At 44.8% G+C, this 20,389-nt stretch overlaps 1 protein-coding gene across 1 annotated transcript in view; it reads left to right on the top strand.

Moving 5' to 3' along the window:
* The window catches only part of ALK (ALK receptor tyrosine kinase), a 747,102-nt gene that overhangs the window by 622,613 nt on the left and 104,100 nt on the right, over window positions 1–20,389 (top strand). Inside the window, exon 9 of the mRNA XM_086323612.1 lies at window positions 19,214–19,383. Coding sequence (XP_086179738.1) covers window positions 19,214–19,383 — 170 coding nt within the window. The remainder of the gene's footprint in view (window positions 1–19,213; window positions 19,384–20,389) is intronic.

Below are 20,389 nucleotides of genomic sequence, written 5' to 3'. Positions count from 1 at the left end.
GCAACTTTTTATAGAATCCTTAGATGTCAGTCTAAGATGTCAGTCTCTTACAATACATTTCAAAGTTTCAAAGCATCAACACTTTGACTTACATAAGTATCACTAAGGCATCAATGGCAGTCAGTGAAGTGCCTCCAGAGCCACTGGCCCAGACAGTTAGCGTAGCTGTTACCCCTTCAGTGTGGGAACTGAGGGCCTGGTGCCAGGATTCTTAGCCCAAGGTCATATTCTCTAGGGACCAGGAGATGAGCTTAGACCCCCAGAGGGCCCAGTGATTAAGCTTATGGACTCTGGAATCAACTACTTGGGTCCAATCCAGGTTCCACCGCTGACTGGTGGCCTAATTTGTTTTATCCATTAATAATCTCTCAGTGCCTCAGTTTTCCCACCTGGAAGTAGAGACTCAGAGTGCCTACCCCAGGGAGGTGAAGCTTAAATAGCTTAATATTTGTAAAGGGCTTGTCATGCGGTCTAGTACAAAGTAAGTAGCACAAAGATTAACCAACAATGTCTGAAACCCTGTATAAATATGCGAAGAAGAATGGGGGATGAGGAAGAGAACTTTAGCCAACAACCAGATTGCGCTTCTCCACACTGGCCCAGCATTGCGACAGTACCGCGCACATGTAGGAAGTCAGGACTGAATTTAAATTTGGCCAGTCCTCTCTTTCTGGAAACTCACAGGAGAAACTCCTTCCTGGCTTCTTTCAGGAATAGCTTTGTGCTCTCGGAGCAATTTGTTGCCTTTCAAGCTGTGGATATTGTGAAACTGACCACATTCACATCCCCTGAGCAGGCTGGAAGCAGTGCCCGGCAAGCGGGGCTTTGACCACGAGAGGTGCAGGAAAGAGGTGATTTAGTCCCTGAATCCCGACTCTTGTGACCCCATGGACTGTAACCCGCCAGAGTTACCCATGTAATACCACAGTCTGTGCATGGTATTTCCTCAGCAAGAATACTGGAGTGGGTTGCCGTTTCCTGTACAGGCAAATCCAAGCCCTCTAGTCTTTTTGTGAAATAAAAACTCACAGACATAAAGCAAAGGAGAATGGAAAAGATGTATCAGTGATGGTTTTTTAATCAGAAGAATGGTAGAATTAAGTCTTTCTTTACCCAGTAAGTTTGCAGCAGCCTCGCTCCTGATTCGCTTTTATATTGTTACTTGACATCTACCCCATCAACCTCACCTTCTCCTAGTGTATGTTTTATGTATCTCTGTGAGCCACCTTAAATCCTTTCTGGAAGAAGTCAGGGCACAAATAAGTAGATTCATTATGTTAAATTGTATTTGAGAAACCATGCTCTCCGCTGCAAATGGTGGAATTACTCAGTCATCATTGATACTTCTCGGGTGTCTCAGAGCATCACCTAGAAAGGGAAGTTTCTTAAGAGGAAGTCTAAATGAGGAGAGGTGATTGGCCTGTCTGACAGGCAAGCGGAATCCTTAAAGTCACTTCGACTTCAAATTTATTTTTCACTAGCTTTCATGTGAGCCTGATTTCAAAAAAAAAGAAATGTCAAGGTAAAAATGATATTTTTCTAATACGTCATCATTTCTCTAATAACCTTTGGGTTGATCAATAGCTTAAACAGGTGTTTTGTTTTACTGGCCTATTTTATTACTCCCCCAGTCACATTTGCTCTGGGCGGTTTCTGCTATTTCCTGCCCTTTTCCAGAGCTTGGCTCAGCATGAGGAGTGAAGGGAAGGCAGGGAGACCACTCCGTTTTCAGCTTACAGTTATTTCACATTCAGGGTTTCAGATCATTCATCTCAGGCTGCTGGGTCTTTGAATTCCCAGTGTTGGAGAAATGTTTTCATCAGAAAAATAAATGGCCAAAATAGAAATATGCATTTCCAGGTTTGTAAGCCCTGCCATCTGTTTCTCTCGAATCCTAAATACAGAAGGCAGGAAGTTGATTTCCTTCTCCCAGGTTGGCTGAATGTCGGTGACAGAGAAACAGATGTTGCATTGCTGTGTGGGACTGTGTGAGGTTAACCTCCCTCCAACCCTAAAGGGGCCTCCATTGGCTATGGAGCCCTGGTTCAGGAAGGTGGACACTAGATAGAGCCATGGGTGGAAGTCTCTGGTGAGAGTCAGGCCCTTGGGGACAGGCTGGAAGCACTGAGCTCCCAGCTGACACCCACCCCTGAGCATCTTCTCTAAACCCTAACAGTCCTGGTCCACGCCTCCAGAGAGTTGAAGTAATTGCCGAATAACTCAAAATACTCTTGAGAAACTACAGTCATCAGTGGATCCCAAAGGGAAACTGGTTTTGCCTTCAATGCATTTCCTTGAAAATCTGGCTACAAGCTACTAGTAGGTCTGTGTTTCTCCAGTTGCAGTCACTTGGAAAATATGACAAATGCAGATTCTTGGGCCCCACCCCAGACTTCCTGAATGACTGACAAGGGCCCAGGAATCTGCATTTTCAAGCCCCACCATTGGTGATTTGGATGCACACTGAAGCTTAAGAGTGACTATCCATAGGTGTCCTTGCCTGTTGTGACCGAAATTTATTCTGAACCCAAGCTGAGAGCTATCCTCCATTACCTGGGGTGCCAAAGATTATGATATAACTTGCCTTTTTGGAAAGATGAGTCCGAGGAGGGATTAGAATTGACTGATGGGGTGGGGAACAGAGGTGGTGGAGACAGAAGTGGGAGCCACTCTGAGAGCCACATGGATCTAGGTCAGTGGCCTACCGATGATGGAGACATACCCAGGGTGTGCCTTTGTGCCAACCAGCTTCCAGGGCATTTCAGAAGCATGCCAGCTCTGGCCTCCTCCCTCCAGATCCCTGCAGCCACTGTCACCAGGGCCTCTCTCCACTGCCTGGCCTTGGTGCAGATGCTGCCACTTCAATGGCTCTGCACTGTGGCATGTGGGGCATGAATATTTAAAGACCTCTGCCCAGCCCTGCCCCACTCTCCTACCCACAAACTATTCTCTGCAAGAAACTGAGGAGCCACTTAAAACACATTCAGATTTTATTTTGATTTTGCTGAGCTCCAGTTCAAATAATTAAAGTTGCCACTGGGGAGGGGAGCCTTGCAGTGGCTTTCATGTGCTTGCTTGCTGTCAGAACTGCTTGCGTCCCCCGGGTGGGGACACACACTGGGATGTGTCTAGCATTGCAGCTGCTGGTAATAAAAAGGACGGGAGAGTGGCAGGGGCCGTCTCCGCCCCTCCCCCTGCCTTTCACACATCCTAGCAGACTGAATGTCTCAACAAGCCCCGTGTGGTTTGAAATTCTATTTTATTTGAATAGTCTGAGCTGTGACTAGAATATTTTAAACCATGTTCTCAGGATGGAACAAGGCCTGGGGGGGAGAGGGGAGGAAGTGGGCTTCCCTCAGTCTCTTTCCCCCTCCACAATGTAGTAGTTTTCCTTCTATGAGCTGCAGAAATGAAAGGGACCCAGGAAGTGGGAGGTGACCCACTTAATTTATGCTGATACCCTAGGGCAGGCCAGTTCCCGGCTACTGGTTTTCTGACCTTGCTGAAGCTGCAGCCACCTCTGTCCTCTCCATACACGCATGTGCAAACACTCAGACACACACACCCTAGGGCTGGAACACACCTGGCCTTTCTGTCTCTGGCATCTGCCCTGTAGTGATAAAAGCTTTGATTAGTGACTGGGAGCTGCTGAGACCAAGGCAGAAGGTGACCAGCGGGACTCCTCCATGTCAACATGGGCTATCTAGTCCACAGGGAGGAGACCTCCATTCAGTCATTAAAACCAATGAATATGGCCAGAGGAAGGTGGGAGAGGAGTTTGGCCTCTGGAATTGCCCTCTGCTGTCCATTAAATTCTGTGCAAAGCCCCACTAGGAAGGAGCCTCTTGTGGCAGGAAGCCAGGGAGTTTTTCAGCAAATTGCTCTCTGGTTGATATTGTAAGGCTTTCCAGACTGCTGGCGCTTATTCCTGGACACAGAGCCCATCCTTTCCTGGGGATTTGGCTGGTGAGACGTTCTCCAGCATCTCAGTATAAACCCGCATCTCAGTAGGTGTCATGGCTCTATTGATGGGGCTTAGTCAGGCTTGCCTCACTCCCTCCCCTTGGGTAAACAAATAGGACTTCCAGATAGGAAGAGAAAAGGAACTTTGAGACCCCTGGGTTTTAACAGTTTATTAATTCAATGGCAAAATCCCCCTTGGAATGGTCAAGAAAAGAAAAATAAGAGTAATCATAATTACTACAGGATGACTTGGGGCAAGGGAAAATGCAAAAGCTGAGGGGCTCTTCCTGTGTCAACCCCACCAAACCCTCACAAGCAGGGGCTAAAGATGCTGAGAATATTCTATGTAGCTCACTTCCTGGAGAAGATTCTATGTGTCAGGGGTTGCCCCGCCGGTGATTTGGGTCAGGGTGCGTGCAGGGCGGCCCAGGGAAGAGAACAGCCCATCTCCACAAGACAGGAAAGTAATGTCCCCAATGTGCACAGCCAGAACATACAAAATCAGGATCAAACTCAGGTCTTATGACTTGAGCCCTGTGCTCTTTCTGTCACATTACCCTGCCCCTGCCAGGGGCAGATGGTACCTTCTCAGCTTCCGGGGAGCTGACATGGGCCTTGGAAGCATCCCTGAGGACTGGCGTGGCTCCCACCTCACCCAGAGACCCCATCCTCCTCACCACGGGGTCCTCATCTCCAGAGACAGGAAGGAAAGTCATACCAACCATTTTGTAACAGACTAGTTACCTGCTTCATCTCTCCTCAAGCTGGGACTGGTCACTGGGTCTAATTCCTAGGCAACAAGGGGACATTGCCGCTTACCCGCCGAAGCCCGGTGTTATTCGTGCCTTGTGTGTGCGCTGTTCCCAGCCTCACGTGCTCTCACTTATTTTAGCAAATCAGGAAGGAGAGGCTATTTCAAGAGGCCTCGTGAGCTTGATCCTGAATAAAGCTGTTGTGTCCCGAATCCATCCCATCTTCTGCATTGAACATGTGCCCGCCTGGGGGAAGCAAAGTGTCCCTTGCCCTCTTCCTATTCACTGTCCTCCCCCTCGGTCTCTGCGGAGTGTTGACTGGTAGAGGAACAAGCAGTTTCCTGCTGAGTCCACCTAGGACAGCCTTTGCCCCTGTGTGGCCAAGTGATGCTGCACAGACACCTTTGGTGACCGTAGAGACCCTCTTTGTAAACAGTGAGGGCCCAGTGCCAAGCTCAGGGGCAGACTGGGGCAGTACCCTCCCTAGATCCCTCCACTAACCTGAGTTGGACTGGATATCCAACTCCCATCTCTTCTAACACTGTGACATCCACTGCAGTGACAGAATGCTCACCGACTCAGCAGCAAATCCCTCTCATCTTTGGGTAGTTCCAGGCTTCAGTGTTTGCCTAAATCAACAGCAAATGCAGCTAGACTCACCAGGGCTTGTTTTCACACCCTCTGTTCTCTGTACCCCTCCTCTTCCTGCTTTGGGGAGCCTTGAAGAAGCAGAGACAGACTCCATGGTAGCTCTGCAATACCCAGCTGGGTGGTCCATCCCTGGCCAGATCATCGTGGTGGGCCCGGCAGGAAGCAGTTTCCCTCTGGCTCCCATGGGGTAACGCTGACATCTGAAGTAAGTCAGAGCAGCATGGTGGCCCCAGGCAGCTGCCTGCCTCCTGCCCTACGGCCCAACAAGCACGACATCTCCTGTGTCTAGAGGAACCCAGCTGGTCATCTGGGGCCAGGGCAAAAGGAGCATCATGAAGGCAGCGTGGTATGGTGGTTGGAGCAGCTCCTTGAGGTCCTGCAGTCCTTGGTAGAATCCTGCCACTTTCTAGCAGGGTGACCTTGGGCAAGTCACCTCACTTTTCTCAGCCTCAGGGTCCTCTGCAGAGCTGTTGGGATAAACAAGTAGACAAGTTAGAAAAGCGCCCAGCCTGTATCTGGCCACATCGTAGATGTTTAATAAGTGTGGTTTCTGTTTCTCCACTGCTGTGTGTATACATGTGTGCTAAGCTATGTCTGACTCTTTGCAACCCCATGGACTAAAGCCCACCAGGTTCCTCTGTCTGTGGGATTCTCCAGGTGAGAATACTGGAGTGGGTTGCCATTTCCTCCTCCAGGGGATCTCCCCAACCCAGGAATCGAACCCATGTCTCCAGCAGCTCCTGCATTGCAGGTAACTGCTGCTGTTACTATTAGTATCTGACTTTTGTGATGACTCCAAGATCAAAGGCTAGACCTGCCCTATCCAATGACCCTCAATCTGGAGAGTTAAGCGAGGGTCCTCACTCTCAGGACAAGAAGCGTGGCAGCTGCCAGGACAGGGCCAGAAAGGTAGCATGGTACTTGGCTGGGCTGGACGGACACACAGATGGCTGGCTGGAGGTCCTCACTCAGGCGGTGAGCCAGCAAGTATTCCTCTCAAACCCACCATGTAACCAGCCAGCCATGCAGGAGACAGACCACAGGAATCTGGGATCTTTTAAGAGTGTTTATTCAGCAGAAAATTAAGAACACTTACTTCCAATATGACAGGTCCTGGTCTCCAAGTTACTTATGAATCACTTGGCTATGTTACAAAACGCAAGCCAAAATTCTTAACTAGAGCCCTCAGACACCCTAAATCTTTGTACTCCTAGGAGAAAGAAACCTTCCCTTAGACTGGGGCTAAGGGAGGGACCCTTAATAACCATAAAGTAACTAAAGGTGTGCAGTACCCACCCCCCATCAAAGGAGGGGATACGTTCTAAGACCACTAGCAGATGCCTGGAACCACGGATAGTACCAAACCCTGTATATCCTATATTTTTTCCTATGCTAGCAGGTGGGTAGTGTGTACAGCATGGATACAGTGGCCAAAAAGATGATTCATGTCTCAGGCGAGACAGAGGGGGTCAGCCTCTGTCCTCATGAAAACATGAGTTTTCATGGTTTTGATCTGCTACTCAGAATGGTATAGAATTTAAAACTTAAGAATTGTTTTTTTCTGGAATTTTCCACATAATAGTTTTGGACTGAACTTGACCTCAGGAAACTGAAACTACAGAAAGTGAAATGGCTGATAAGAGGACTACTGTATTTTTTTAAAATAGTGATCCCCTCCCGTGTGGCTGGCACTGTGCTAAGAAGGTCACTTGCCTTATCTCATTACCAAAAGAGACTTGTAAGGAATTGTTGCCCCATTTACTGATACAGAACCTGGGACTTCAAAAGCTTAAGTAACTTGCTAGTCATCTTTGCTATTAAGAGGCAGAACCAGGATTCAAAACAGGTCTGTCCAACTCCTAGGCCAATCCTGCAAACACTCTTAACGTCATTGGACTTGACTCAGGTCACCTGAGTGTGAGTCCCAATACTGCCATGTAATGAGCCATAGGACCTCAAGTCAGTCAGTGTCCCTAATTGGGAATAAAAATGCCTGTGTTACTTGCTTCGAGACTTAGATTAAAATGCAAAAACTCTTTGTATTCTTTTCAATCTTTTATGAATGGCAGCAATTATTATGATCCCTCTTCTTACTCTGCATAGGTGTGAAGAAGTCACTGCTGACATAAATTCAGACAGGCTATATTCTTATTTCTCCTCTGAGTCAATTAGCAATGCAGGCAGCTTGGGAGCATTATTTTGCACAATGCCGATCATTAGCACTGGGGGGATGTGCCCAACGAACCTGCTTCATCCTAATTAATTAATTAATTGTGCAGCCTCTCAATCGTGAGCATGGCCATGGTCCAGGATGAGCGCAAACAAGGTGACTCCTCATTAAGTCTCAAGGACCCAACAAATATGGCCCTACTGAGATCTGGGGCCAGAATCATTCTTACCTTCGTACCTAGAGCTGGGAAGCCGCTGGAACCTAGCATTCTGTCACCACTTCCTGCGATGTGGTTGATGCTGCCAGAACACATGCTAATGGGCTAAAGTAATCAACAGTCATTGTAATTACAGTCGGACATAATTAACTTAATACCTTCGAGTCATTCAAAATTAATACCTCAGCCATTACATGATGAAACTGAGGCATAGAAGAATTACTGTCAAGGCTCACGGGTGTGAATAAAAAACCTCCCGGGCACTTGGCAGAGATTTAGGTTTAGGTCCCATTCCAAGTCTATCTGTTAATCAAACACCCTCGTGGCTCCCACTAGTGGCGATCATTCATGTGGCCAGGATGCACAGGGGCCAACCTGTTGAAAGCACACTCTCCCATGGAATAAATATACTCCCTGAGTGGCTATGGGTCCTGCAGACACCTGGAGATGCCTGAAGTCCATTCTCCTTCTTTTTTTCTTTTTTTAATCACAGTTTTATTTATTCATTTATTTTTTTACTTTACAATATTGTATTGGTTTGGCCATACATTGACATGAATCCACCATGGGTGTACACGTGTTTCCCATCCTGAACCCCCCTCCCACCTCCCTCCCCATCCCATCCCTCTGGGTCATCCCAGTGCACTAGCCCTGAGCACCCTGTATCATGCATCGAACCTGGACTGGCGATTTGTTTCACATGTGATAACATACATGTTTCAATACCATTCTCCCATATCATCCTGCCCTCACCCTCTCCCACAGAGTCCAAAAGACTGTTAAATACATCTGTGTCTCTTTTGCTGTCTCACATACAGGGTTATCGTTACCATCTTTCTAAATTCCATATATATGCATTAGTATACTGTATTGGTGTTTTTCTTTCTGGCTTACTTCACTCTATATAATAGGCTCCAGTTTCATCCACCTCATTAGAACTGATTCTTTCTGATGGCTGTTTATGAAGATTGTAGGAATTTCATTTCACTGAGTTGATCCTGTTCCCCAGTATAAGGATTTCTAAAGCTATTTCTCAGCATCATCTCTATCACCCACAGGGAAACTGAGGCACAGAGGAGGCTGTCTGCCCAAGATCACCTCATTACAGTGTAACTCAAAAGAAAACATTGTTTTCTTCACACAAATTGGAAAGATAATCCTCTAGGGGGCCCGGAAGATAAAACACTGGACTGAAAATCTTAATACAGCATCCTTCATCCTGTCCTATTCTGTTTGTGTGAGCTGTTTATTTCTAAACTTATTCCCTGCCTGCTTTTTCCAATACAGGAGGAAGGAACTAACATTGATAAATGTATTTGGTAAGTTGGGTACTGGGCTTACATAATCTTACTAAAGTCTCCCAGCAACTCTATAAGGAGAGTATGATTAGCCCCATTTCACAGATAAAGACTGAGGCCCTGAGATTTGTTGTTGTTGTTGAGTCCTTAAGCTGTGTCCAACTCTTTGTCACCCCATAGACTGCAGCACACCAGGCTTCCCTGTCCTTTACTATCTCCCAGAGTTTGCTCAAATTCATGTCCATTAAGTCAGTGATGCTATCTAACCATCTCATCCTCTGCCTCCCTTATCCCCTTTTGCCTTCAATCTTTCCCAGCATCAGGGTCTTTTCAAATGAGTCAGCTCTTTGCATCAGGTGGCCTGAGTATTGGAGCTTCACAGCTTCAGCATCAGTCCTTCCAATAAATATTCAGGGTTTATTTCCTTTAAGATTGACTGGTTGGATCTCCTTGCTGTCCAAGGGACTCTCAGGAGTCTTTTCCAGCACCACAGCTCAAAAGCATCAATTCTTCAGCATCCAGCCTTCTTTATGATCCAACACTCACATCCATACCTAACTACTGGAAAAAACACAGCTTTGACTGTACAGACCTTTGTCGGCAAAGTGATGTCTCTGCTTTTTAATACACTGTCTAGGTTGGTCGTAGTTTTCCTTCCAAGGAGCAAACGTCTTTAAATTTCATGGCTGCAGTGACCATCTGCAATGATTTTGCTTCCACTTTCTCCCCTTCTATTTGCATGAAATGATTGGACCAGATGCCATGATCTTACTTTTTTGAATGTTGAGTTTCAAGCCAGCTTCTTCATTCTCCTCTTTCACCTTCATCAAGAGGCTCTTTAGTTTCTCTTCACTTTCTGCCATTAGAGTGGTATCATCTACATATCTGAGGTTGTTAATATTTCTCCCGGCAATCTTAATTCCAACTTGTGATTCAATATTATGTCATAAGTAAAGACAGAAATGTTCTTTCTGATTCCAGAGCCACAGCATGACCCAATCTCATTCCCCAGAAGCTCCCACTTGCCCTTAGTCTTCCTTGCAAAGCCCACAGTTCAAGCAAGAGAACTAGATCCTCCTCAAAGTGCTGGAAAGATGGCACTCTTTTCCCACTTTCCAGTGATATCAGAATCCTCCCTTGATGCCTTTTTTAGTATAGTATTTATTGTTTCTTCTGATTACATAAGTGCTCTACATTCACTGTAGGATATTAGGAAAATATAAAGAAGAAAATTGAAATTGCCCACAACCTTACCCTCCAAAGATAACCCCTGTCACCGTATTTGTACATTTCTGTCCAGACAGATAAATGTAGATTTGAGCAGAGGGATAGACAAAGGATTTATATAAATCATACCATATAAGCATTTTGTATCTTCTTTCTTTGCTTAATATTATTCTTTCCTAGATCAATATTATTCTTCAAAAAATATGCTTTACACTGAGTCTGTTCTAGTTATCAAAAGTAATAGATGTTCATTATAAAAATATTAGAAAAGAAAAGGCCAAAGAAGGAATAATATAGCCATAACTTTGTAACTTCACCAGCTAGGAATCCCACAGTTATTATTTTTGTATATAATCTTCACTGCTTGCTGTGTTTTTACTAAGGGGGCATGTGGATGACCCTGGCAGGGTGTTCTCTGGCTTCACTGTGATGCCTGAGAAAGAAGGAAAGACGTGGGGTGCTGTTTTCAGAAACAATCTCAATCTTTTAAGTCTCTTACATGGCCAGGAATCCAGCATTCCTTAAGCCTCTGTAATTGCAAGTATTTCCCAGCATATTTTATTTGCTTGTTATCAGAAATCCACATCTGGCCTGCCTCGTGCTGAGTTCGGTTGATTTTCCATTAGGTTATTTATAGCTAGAGAGTTGGTATTTATTTTTTCCAGGTGAATTAGAAGATGGTGTACAAAATGTTGGGTTTTGCAGTGTCAATAGTCTCAGTTAAAACTAATAAGACCACATTAAAACTCTTAAAATTACAGGTTCACACCCAGAATTACAGCCCTGGCACCTTAGATTAGAAAGAAGCTTTAACCTCCATTCAAACCTTGGATGTCCTTGACAACATCCCCAATCCTGGCCATCCAGTCACTACTGGACAACCCCCAGTGTGGGGAATACTGGGGGAGTACCCATCCCACCCGCTAGAAACAAGCTCATCTCTGAGCATCACAGTCTGTTAAAAAGTGTTTTCTTCTTCTGTTGAAATGAAATACACACTAGAGCATCTGTCCTTGGTCTTGTATCTACTGCTGGAATATATACCGCCCTTTAGAAATTCAAAGAAACATAGCACCTCCCCCTCATACCATTCCCTATGTTTGAGAGTGCTGCACGTTAATGGACATTATGGATACCATTGGGTCTCTTTTGTCTAACTTCAGCCTACATTCCATCCCATGCTGAATTTTTTTACGGATTCAAGATAATCTTGTGAAGTTGCCCATGAGATATTCATAGCAAACACGGGGCATATTCTAGACATCAAATTGCAGTAATTACCTGTGGAGGAGGAAAGGGCCATGAGAGAAAAAATAGCATTAAGCCTAGCCACAAGGCTGGTCCTGCTTTACATACAGAACTTTAATTAATAAAACTACAAACACTGGTGGTGCATAATTGGAAAGTCTATCAGGCCCACCAAGAGCAGGGGGAAGGCCTGGAAAGGGCTGGCTGGAGCCAGAAGATGTAATTGCTGGTGGCGTGCTCCTGGCATTGTCTCTCTTCACTTGTCTCATTTGCTGTCAGCATGTAAAAGAATTTATTAGTCAAAAGCTATCACTTATAGCCTATATCTATTAGAATGGGCCTCGAAAGGATAAAAACTTTATTGTTACAGGTTCCAACAAGTTTTACATCCCATAAATATTATGTAGGATTTGTATAGCATTTCTCATATTTGTGTGAATATATTTGAGATACCCACAGACACACACACATTTGTAACTATTAATTTTCTGGCAGAGGCAGAAAAAAAGGTTGTACATGGCTTAAAGTCCACTATCTCCATTATTCTCCCCAATATTTCTATGATAATACCTTGTTAAAATATAAATTCTGATTCAGCAGGTCTAGGGTAGGGCCTGAGAACCTGCATTTCTAACAACCTCCCAGGACACACCAGCACTGATGATTCATAGGCCACGCTGTGAGCAACAAGCATCTAGAAAACCTTCACAATAACACACCCAAAAGATTTAAGTATCACCTAATATGTTACGCTTGTATAGTGCTATAGACATGGTGGAAAGAGCATAGCACATAGTATGGAATCCAGGTCTGCAGTATATGAACTTAGTGACCAGGCATTATGTGCATGGTCTTAGATTCCACATCCAAAAAATGGGTGTGATAATTTCTGTAGGAAGGGACATTATGAGTGTAAAATGAGACAGAATATATACAAGTCCATAGTACAGCTCTCTAATATTTAATAAAAAGTCAGTTGATGAAGTATTTTATCCTATAGGCAACCTAGAGAGAAGTTGGTCTTACTAAGATCAAATTCCAAGACTGCTTTTTGCCTGCTCTGGGTACCTGAACTTGACTGCAAGATCAAACGAGTCTACCTGATTTGAGTATCTGTATAAAGTGATATCAAGAGGGTTTTTGAACCTAGGACTATATAAGGAAAATGGAAGAGTTTGAAAAGGTCTTGAGCCTTCAGTCTGTTCTGGGAATCGCATATAGTTCCTCTGTATAGTTGCATGCTCAGTTACTAAGTCATGTCCTTGCTGCTGCTGCTACTGCTAAGTCGCTTCAGTCGTGTCCGACTCTGTGCGACCCCAGAGACGGCAGCCCACCAGGCTCCCCCGTCCCTGGGATTCTCCAGGCAAGAACACTGGAGTGGGTTGCCATTTCCTTCTCCAATGCATGAAAGTGAAAAGTGAAAGTGAAGTCGCTCAGTCGTGTCCGACTCTTAGCGACCTCATGGACTGCATCCTACCAGGCTCCTCCGTCCATGGGATTTTCCAGGCAAGAGTACTGGAGTGGGGTGTCATTGCCTTCTCCCAAGTCATGTCCTTAGATACAAGTAATTAATAAGAGATATTCTGTAAGAACTGACATCAGTCATCCAGTCCTTCTAGGAAATTGGAGAGGACCTTACGCTGTACGTCCAAGATGAAAGTTGTGGTCCTGTTTGCATCCTCAGATCATCCCTATTCACTCTAAGCCCACAAATCTCTCACTCTCAAGGTCATTCTGAGTCTTTGTCCAGGGGTAATGTAGCAGCCATGTGAGGACCCTCTGCTGAGGAATACATCCTCCCCCACTGCAGGAAAAACGCTCTTTACCTTAGTGATGGTGGGCACATCATAAGTCATTTTTTAGCTATTTACGAATTGCTTCTTACTCAAAGTCCAAGATGAAAATGGACACCCCACCAAGAAGGCCAGGCTGCTTCCTGCACAAAGTAGCTTGCTCTCCCCAGTGGTCTCAGCCTAGGCTGCACTTTAGAATCGCCTGGAGAGATCTGAAGAGTGGCCAATGCCCAGGAGCTATCAAAGGCTAATTAAGTCAGAGCCTCTGGGGGTGGAGTACAAGGTGTGAGGGAGCAAGAAACTTCCAGGTGATTCTAATCTGCCAGAAAGGTTGAAAAACCCCTGTTTAACCATTTCATTCACCATAGTGTGAGCTCTACTTTCATGTTCTTTATTTCCTTCAATCTTTATAACCACCTTTTAAGGCCAACAGGGAAGATATGATTATTATCATAAGTTTGTCTCTAAGAAAACAGAGATTCAGAAAGGGCAAGTGGTTGGCTTAAAGTCATACAGTTAATTTTTGTTGGCCTTGGAGCACAAACTCCAAGTAATCCCATTGTCAACAAGCAAGGAAACAAAGATAGTCTGACAAGCCACTGGAGAATGAATGTTGATACAAAGATTCTTCTGGTACTTTCTAGAAAGGAAATGGGGTGAGTCGTAGGAGCACAAGGACAAGACCCTAGAGGCTACTCTCTAGTACCAGGCTTCTCTGCAGATTTTAATGCAGTAGGGTTGGAGTCAGGCCAAAGATTCTGTATCTCTAACAAGTTCCCAGGTAACGTGGATGATATCAGTCTGAAGATCACTCCCTGAGTGGCAAAGCCCTGACTGACTCTTAGAGGCAGAATCTGGAACCACTGGGGAAAGTACAGGTGAAGATGGTTAAGTGAAAGACTATATGTTCTGCACTGCCTGTATCTTGAAAAAGAACAGCATCTGCCTGGATACATCATCTTACCAAATAGTCAATGGATGAAAACATAAATGGCCAAAAAACAAGCTTTGCTAGCTGCTCACTGGCTACCAGTAGGCAATCTTACTCTAAACCTTTTGCATCCGTTTCTAGAACTAGACTTCACTGAAACTCAGACAGTGCATCCCTGGGCTTGAGTTTGGCTATAGATATATGTTTTCTAAATAGATGGTAATACTGTAATGAAAGTTTAATTCCTCTCTTTATCCATAGCACTGAACAGTTGGATCAAGTGGCCATCTTAACCCAAGTCCTGACTATCTTGTGTCAGGTGCCTTGACTGTCTTATGTCTACACTGTCAAGTGGCTCTGATTATTTTCCCCCTTGCCATATTCAGCACAGTTGCCATTATTCATTTAAATTCAGACTTCCTCACTAGATAATAAACTCCTTGAAGGCAGGGAAGATATGCATAATCAGTTCAGAGTAGACAACGCAATAATTATTTGCTGAATGAGTGAATGGTCATCTTTTTCAAGAGGGATCCTGGGTCACCACCTCAGAAGCTAAGGATGCCATCCTTAGCACCATCTCTTGGCAGCCAGCCCAGTTCTTTCTTGCCCAGGCTTACTGTCATAAAATATAGTGAATAGTGCAGAAAGATGGAGAAAGCTCAGCAGTCACTGGCCAGTGGCACCCAATGTCTATGAGACAGGACTAGACCTCACCAACATGCTCATACCACTAGCAGAATCTATTTCAAATGTAGTTTCCTAAGAACAGCCAAGAGGTATGCAGTTTTGACTATAGTCATTGGCTGTGAAGTGGGTAGACCCTCCCCGCTTTCCTGGAACCTGACCCCTGGAATGCAGGAAAATGCTAAGGAGCATCACAGGATGCAGAGCTGGTTAGCATCCCTGAGAGGAGGACCTGGTAAAGAGGAGGGTTTTCCTGTGTATGTGTACATTTTTGTTCCTTTTGACATCGATCCGTGCCTGTCATGTGCGTACACTTGACAACTACTGTGAATCCAAGGTCAATAAAGCAGTCCCTGCTTTGAAGGAACTAGTGGCCCAAGAGGGCTGAGGGTAGGGAGGGAAGACGCGGTGGCAGAGCTATACCCTGTGATGTCCCCACCAGCCTCAGTTACAAGATTTCAGATGAGTGGGAGGTCATTTCTGAGATAGATAAGAAATGGCTCCATGAACAAAAAGGTTTATTTTTTATAAGTGGCAAGAAGGAAAAAGCAGGTAGAAGAATGGAAGGATCAGAAGCAGAAAAATGAATGGCAAGTGCGAATCTGGCATGTAGGCTAGTGGGAGGGATCTAGGAACCCGCTTCATTGAGCCCCCACGTGTGGACTCCTGGGTAAAAATTTCAGCAGATCCCACTACTTACCTGGTCACTCTAAGGTAATGCAGACCTAAAGTCACTTCAAAACCCCAAACACAGGCCTATGTAGAAATCAAAACTTCCCTCTCACTTTGATGTCAGGGCTTCGTCCTTTCCCCTCCACCCACCATGCTTGGCCTTATTGCAGATGAAAAGCCTGAAATCAGGGAGAGGGTGGTCATTGATCTCTCTCTTCATCACCCAACTCTCCTCCTCTTCTTGCTAACTGACCCTTCAAGATCTTAAGTGTGGGGAAGGAGAAGAGACAAGGGGACAGGGAATCTCTTACTGGGCCCAGCCCGTTGTGGTGATCTTCACTGGTATTCTCCAGACATGACAAGTATTTAAGGATTTACTATTTCTTACAGGGGACATATTTGTGGTTTCTTTGGAGATCTGCTTTTTCCCCAGTCCCTCCACTATGGCTGGGCATCTGTTACCTTGGCTAGGGCATATGTGTCTCTCCCATCCAGGTGGTCACTTAATCCTTCCCCTGCCCTTGAGCATCTCAGTATACCTGCAGCTGCTTTCTGCTGAGTTATATTTTCCCCTCCAAACAGCCCTCTCAGGTAAGATCTGAAATGACTGACATGGGCTCCTTTGTACACAGCTCACTCTGGTGTAGCCTATGTGCAAGCCCTCAGGCTTTTTTTTTCTTTTGCCAAAATTGTCACTCTGCCTCTGTTCTGCCATCAGAGAAGCTAACCATCCTCTTGTTCATACTTCAGGTTTTTCCAGATGAGAGATAGACACTAATCCACTGTGCTCCCAAACTGCAGGGGGTGAATGTCGAGTACTTGATGTGGGATCACTGAAACCACACTCTCATCAGTTGGGGTGAAGAAACAGCCTTCCTCAAAGTGAGGTGGAACTCGTGATACACCAAAAGCACTTTCCCAAAACTCTCTCCTAGTAGTCAGCCACCAACTTTTTTTACATCCAATATATGGACAAGGGATAAAGAACTGTGTACCCTGTTTTCATCCACCTCTCTTGAAAGCCCTGTACCGCACTGTGCTGTCAGACTTTCCATTGAAATGCAGTATCTATTGCCTCCATGCTTCAGCCAGAATTCCTTTTTAACCTTTTGTTCCACTATTTATTACCTCATTCAATTGTCTTTATAACCTTGTAAGTTTAAAATAATTCCCATATTAGAGAATAGAGAACTGAGCTTCACATTTTCCAAAGTGGCAGGAACAAGTTTTGCATCCAGATCTCTCAGACTCCAGAGCTCTTAGACCATCCTAGGATGATACATGTGGCTCAGCAAAAGTCCTCAATAAACATCTATTGAATGACTGGAAAGTTGATTTGCCTAGATTATAGAGGAATGTGAATGGCTTGCTATTAATTGATAGAGAGTGAGAAACCATTGAAGAGTCACAGATGGCAGTGATAAACAGGAAAATGTGACAGAGAGATACAAAAGAATTTAGAAGGGAGAAAGAACAGATAGAGAGGCACGTTTGGAGGCTATGGAATCTAGAGTACAATGAGTAAGTTGTAAAGGACATGGTGAATGTTACTTTAGACTAGTGAGGATAAAAGACAGGTTGAAAAGATTTATGAGAATGGGCAACAAGGAAATTGAAGCAGTGGTTACATACCAGTTTTCCAAGATGTTAACATGTGAATTGACATATAGAAATATATTGTAAGCCAGAGCAGCCAGCAGGATCAAATAAAGGATATTTTTCCAGGAGAAGTGAAACCTGATCTTGTTTGTAGACAGAGGAGCCAGAAAGTAGAGAGACTTCGAAGGTGCTGAAGAAAGGAAGGACAGAGGTTGCAGGATGAAAAGAGAAAGGGTTAACATAGAAGAAAGTGGAGGGTACATCTTCCTCTAAAACAGGAAAGGGAGAAGTTGGATAGATACTTACTCTATGGGGAAAAAAAGAGGTTGAAGGAGAATGCACTTGATATAGTAAATCTTCATCAGTAAGGTAGGAATCAAAAGAATAAATTGGGTGTTGGGGACCAGAGGGTGACAAAATCAATGTTTGAGGAAGAGTTTGAAACACCCATTGTACCACATGTGTTAAGAAATCAGCTATGGAAATCACCAGCGGATGAATAAGTATCACCAGTCATCCAGGACACTGAGGCTCCAACGGTCCAAATCAGCACTATTCTGTGGCCAGGGAGCAAAAAAAGCAAAAAGTATGTGGCAAGCGTCATCCCAAGCTGGGCACTGCAGGATGATGAGCTGAGGGCAGAGGGAGCTTCATTAGCAAGAGTAGGTTTAAAATTTCCAACCATGGCATCCAGACTGCTCAAGAAAACCAAGTGGAGCCAATGAAAAAAATGTAACAGATTTGGGAAATTACGCTAGGGATGTGCAGTGGAGACAAGTATTTGGTACACAGGATGCAGGGAGATGGGAAAGATAGAAGTGAAGAGGTTATGGTTATATAGACCAGGCTCACCAGGCTCAGCTCTCAGAAATAGAAGAGCACATGGGCACTGCAATGCCAGGGGTGGCTTGTTAGTGAAGCGTTGGTATGCAACAGAGTGAGGGGTCTTCTGCTTCAAGTGCTTCATGGTATGTAACCTCCTTAATCAAACTGTGAGGCAACTGTGAACTTAGAGACTGAGAGAAAAGGAGTAGTGATTTACAAAGAAGCATGTCTCCAGACAATGAGAATCAGAGAAAAGGAGGCACCATAGCTGATGAAAACTCCAGGTTGCCATAGGACATATATTGTCTTCCTTTCTATAATAGCCATTTCTATTACAAGGATCTGAACAGGAATATTTGGGGCAGTGATATGCTGTAGTTGTCCTAAGTTTTAAATGTTGCTATAGACTTTCTATCAAACATACAACCTCTATTATTTTAAGCACAAAGACCAGAGATCTTGTTTATAGTATATACTGCCTCTGGGCATGACTGTACTGAAGCTTTCTGAGATAAATTAGTTATTCCCTTTCGTATGTCTTAGGGTACAATGCCATAGAAACCTTTAATAAAGATACAATGAAAACATATAATTGTATCTTGCTTTAGGCAAAGTGTACACCCTCATTCTGAAAGAAATCATATTTTAAAATGTTGATAGGTAGGTTCTTGTCTCACCCTTGCCCACCAATGGCCACAGGTATCAAGTCATAGGGTCTCCAGTTAGCTAACAAATGACGTGGTACCATTCAAATAAGATTATTAGTCTTTAAAAGGAATAAAAATCACTGATACCTAAATCACTAAAAGAAATTAAATCACCAAATCACTTGCTTAAGGTCACAAAGTGAATTGGGACCACAGACAAGACTCTTTGAATCCTCTTTAGAAAGTTCATTTAATACCCCACTGATCTTAGAAGGCAGAAGCCTGTGAAATTTAGGATGATGCCATCAACCTGAACAAAGTTCCAAAACTGCCCATCGGTTTCCCCTCCCAGCTCCTCGAACCTTGGTGAAAACGGGAGACAATGAACCAAGTCAGGCTATGGTTGGCCGGCTCTCCTCACAGGAAGACCTGGGCTGAGTCTCCAGCAAAATTCTTGAGAATTCCAGAAATGCGACCTACAGTTTCCTATCAACAGTAACACCTTGTCCTTCTGACTCTTCTCTTCCTTGCAGCTCCGAATGTCGTGGCTCATCCGTGGAGTCCTGCAGGGAAATGTCTCCTTGATGCTGGTGGAGAACAAAACCGGGAAGGAACAAAGCCGAATGATCTGGCGTGTTGCCACCCTGGAAGGCTTGAGCCTGTGGCAGTGGACGGTGCTGCCTCTCCTCGAGGTGGCCGACAGGTGGGCCTTTACCCATCCCATCTGTCCCGCTTCCTCTGTCAGCCAGAATGCAAGAGGGGGCCTGTCTGCCCTCCTGCCACTCCTTCTATCCAGATCTCACACACACATGCGCACATACAAATGTTCATACACACACTTTCTGGAGACCTACAGGATGCACTGATACTCTGAGGGATTTCCATGCTAATGAGCACTCATCTCTCACACCTCTGGCCTAGCCTGATTGGCTCCCTCTGGTATCTGTAGGAAAAAGTAAAACCGAACAACTCATATGATAATAATCAGGCTTTATATGTATATGGCATTTTCTCTTAATTAATGGATATTGCCTTACTTTCCCATTTGACGTTTTAGTTATTCCTTATTAGCGACAAGAAAACCTGTGACATAGGTAGGACATACCTCATGTATCCCCATTCCTGCCCTTTGACAAGGTTCTCCTTCACTGAGAACCAAAGAGATGAAGCACCAGCAGGTCAGCACTGGAGTGAGGACAGGTGCTCCAGCCAACCCCATTCTGGTGCTCCTAGAAGTCTAGTCCGTGAGGCAGGTGAATAAGAATTATTCAGTAAAGAAGGGAGTGCTTCTACCAGAGGCCCAGATTCCTAGTTAGATTCTAAGATTAAAGACCTTTGTAACCTTGAACTCCTCTGGGCCTCAGTCTCCTCATCTTAAACTGAGAGGGTTGGATTACAAGATCCTTAATGCCTTGTGGCTCTGAAATGGAGCAGTAACTGCTCGGCTGCCACTTGTCTGCCCAGGATGGCACCAGTCTGCCACCTGCAGTCAGTCTGGAGCAAGCAGCGCCTGACCACCCCAGCTGCTCACATGGTGCTCCGCTGTGTCACACTGAACCCTCAATGATTGGAGCTGATCTGTTCCAGACCAAAAAGTAAGGGAGCAAGGAGGGAGTCATGTATATAAATGGATCTGGAAGGGATCTTTAAGCCATCTTTAACAGGCTAAATGTCAAACCACACGATCCAGAGCAGCTTCTGCGTTCGAC

This window comes from Bos grunniens, chromosome 11, assembly GCF_055505025.1.
Source record: "Bos grunniens cultivar Pamir isolate PY7600 chromosome 11, Bosgru_T2T1.0, whole genome shotgun sequence".
NCBI lineage: Eukaryota > Metazoa > Chordata > Mammalia > Artiodactyla > Bovidae > Bos > Bos grunniens.
This window is presented reverse-complemented; position numbering and strand designations above follow the sequence as displayed.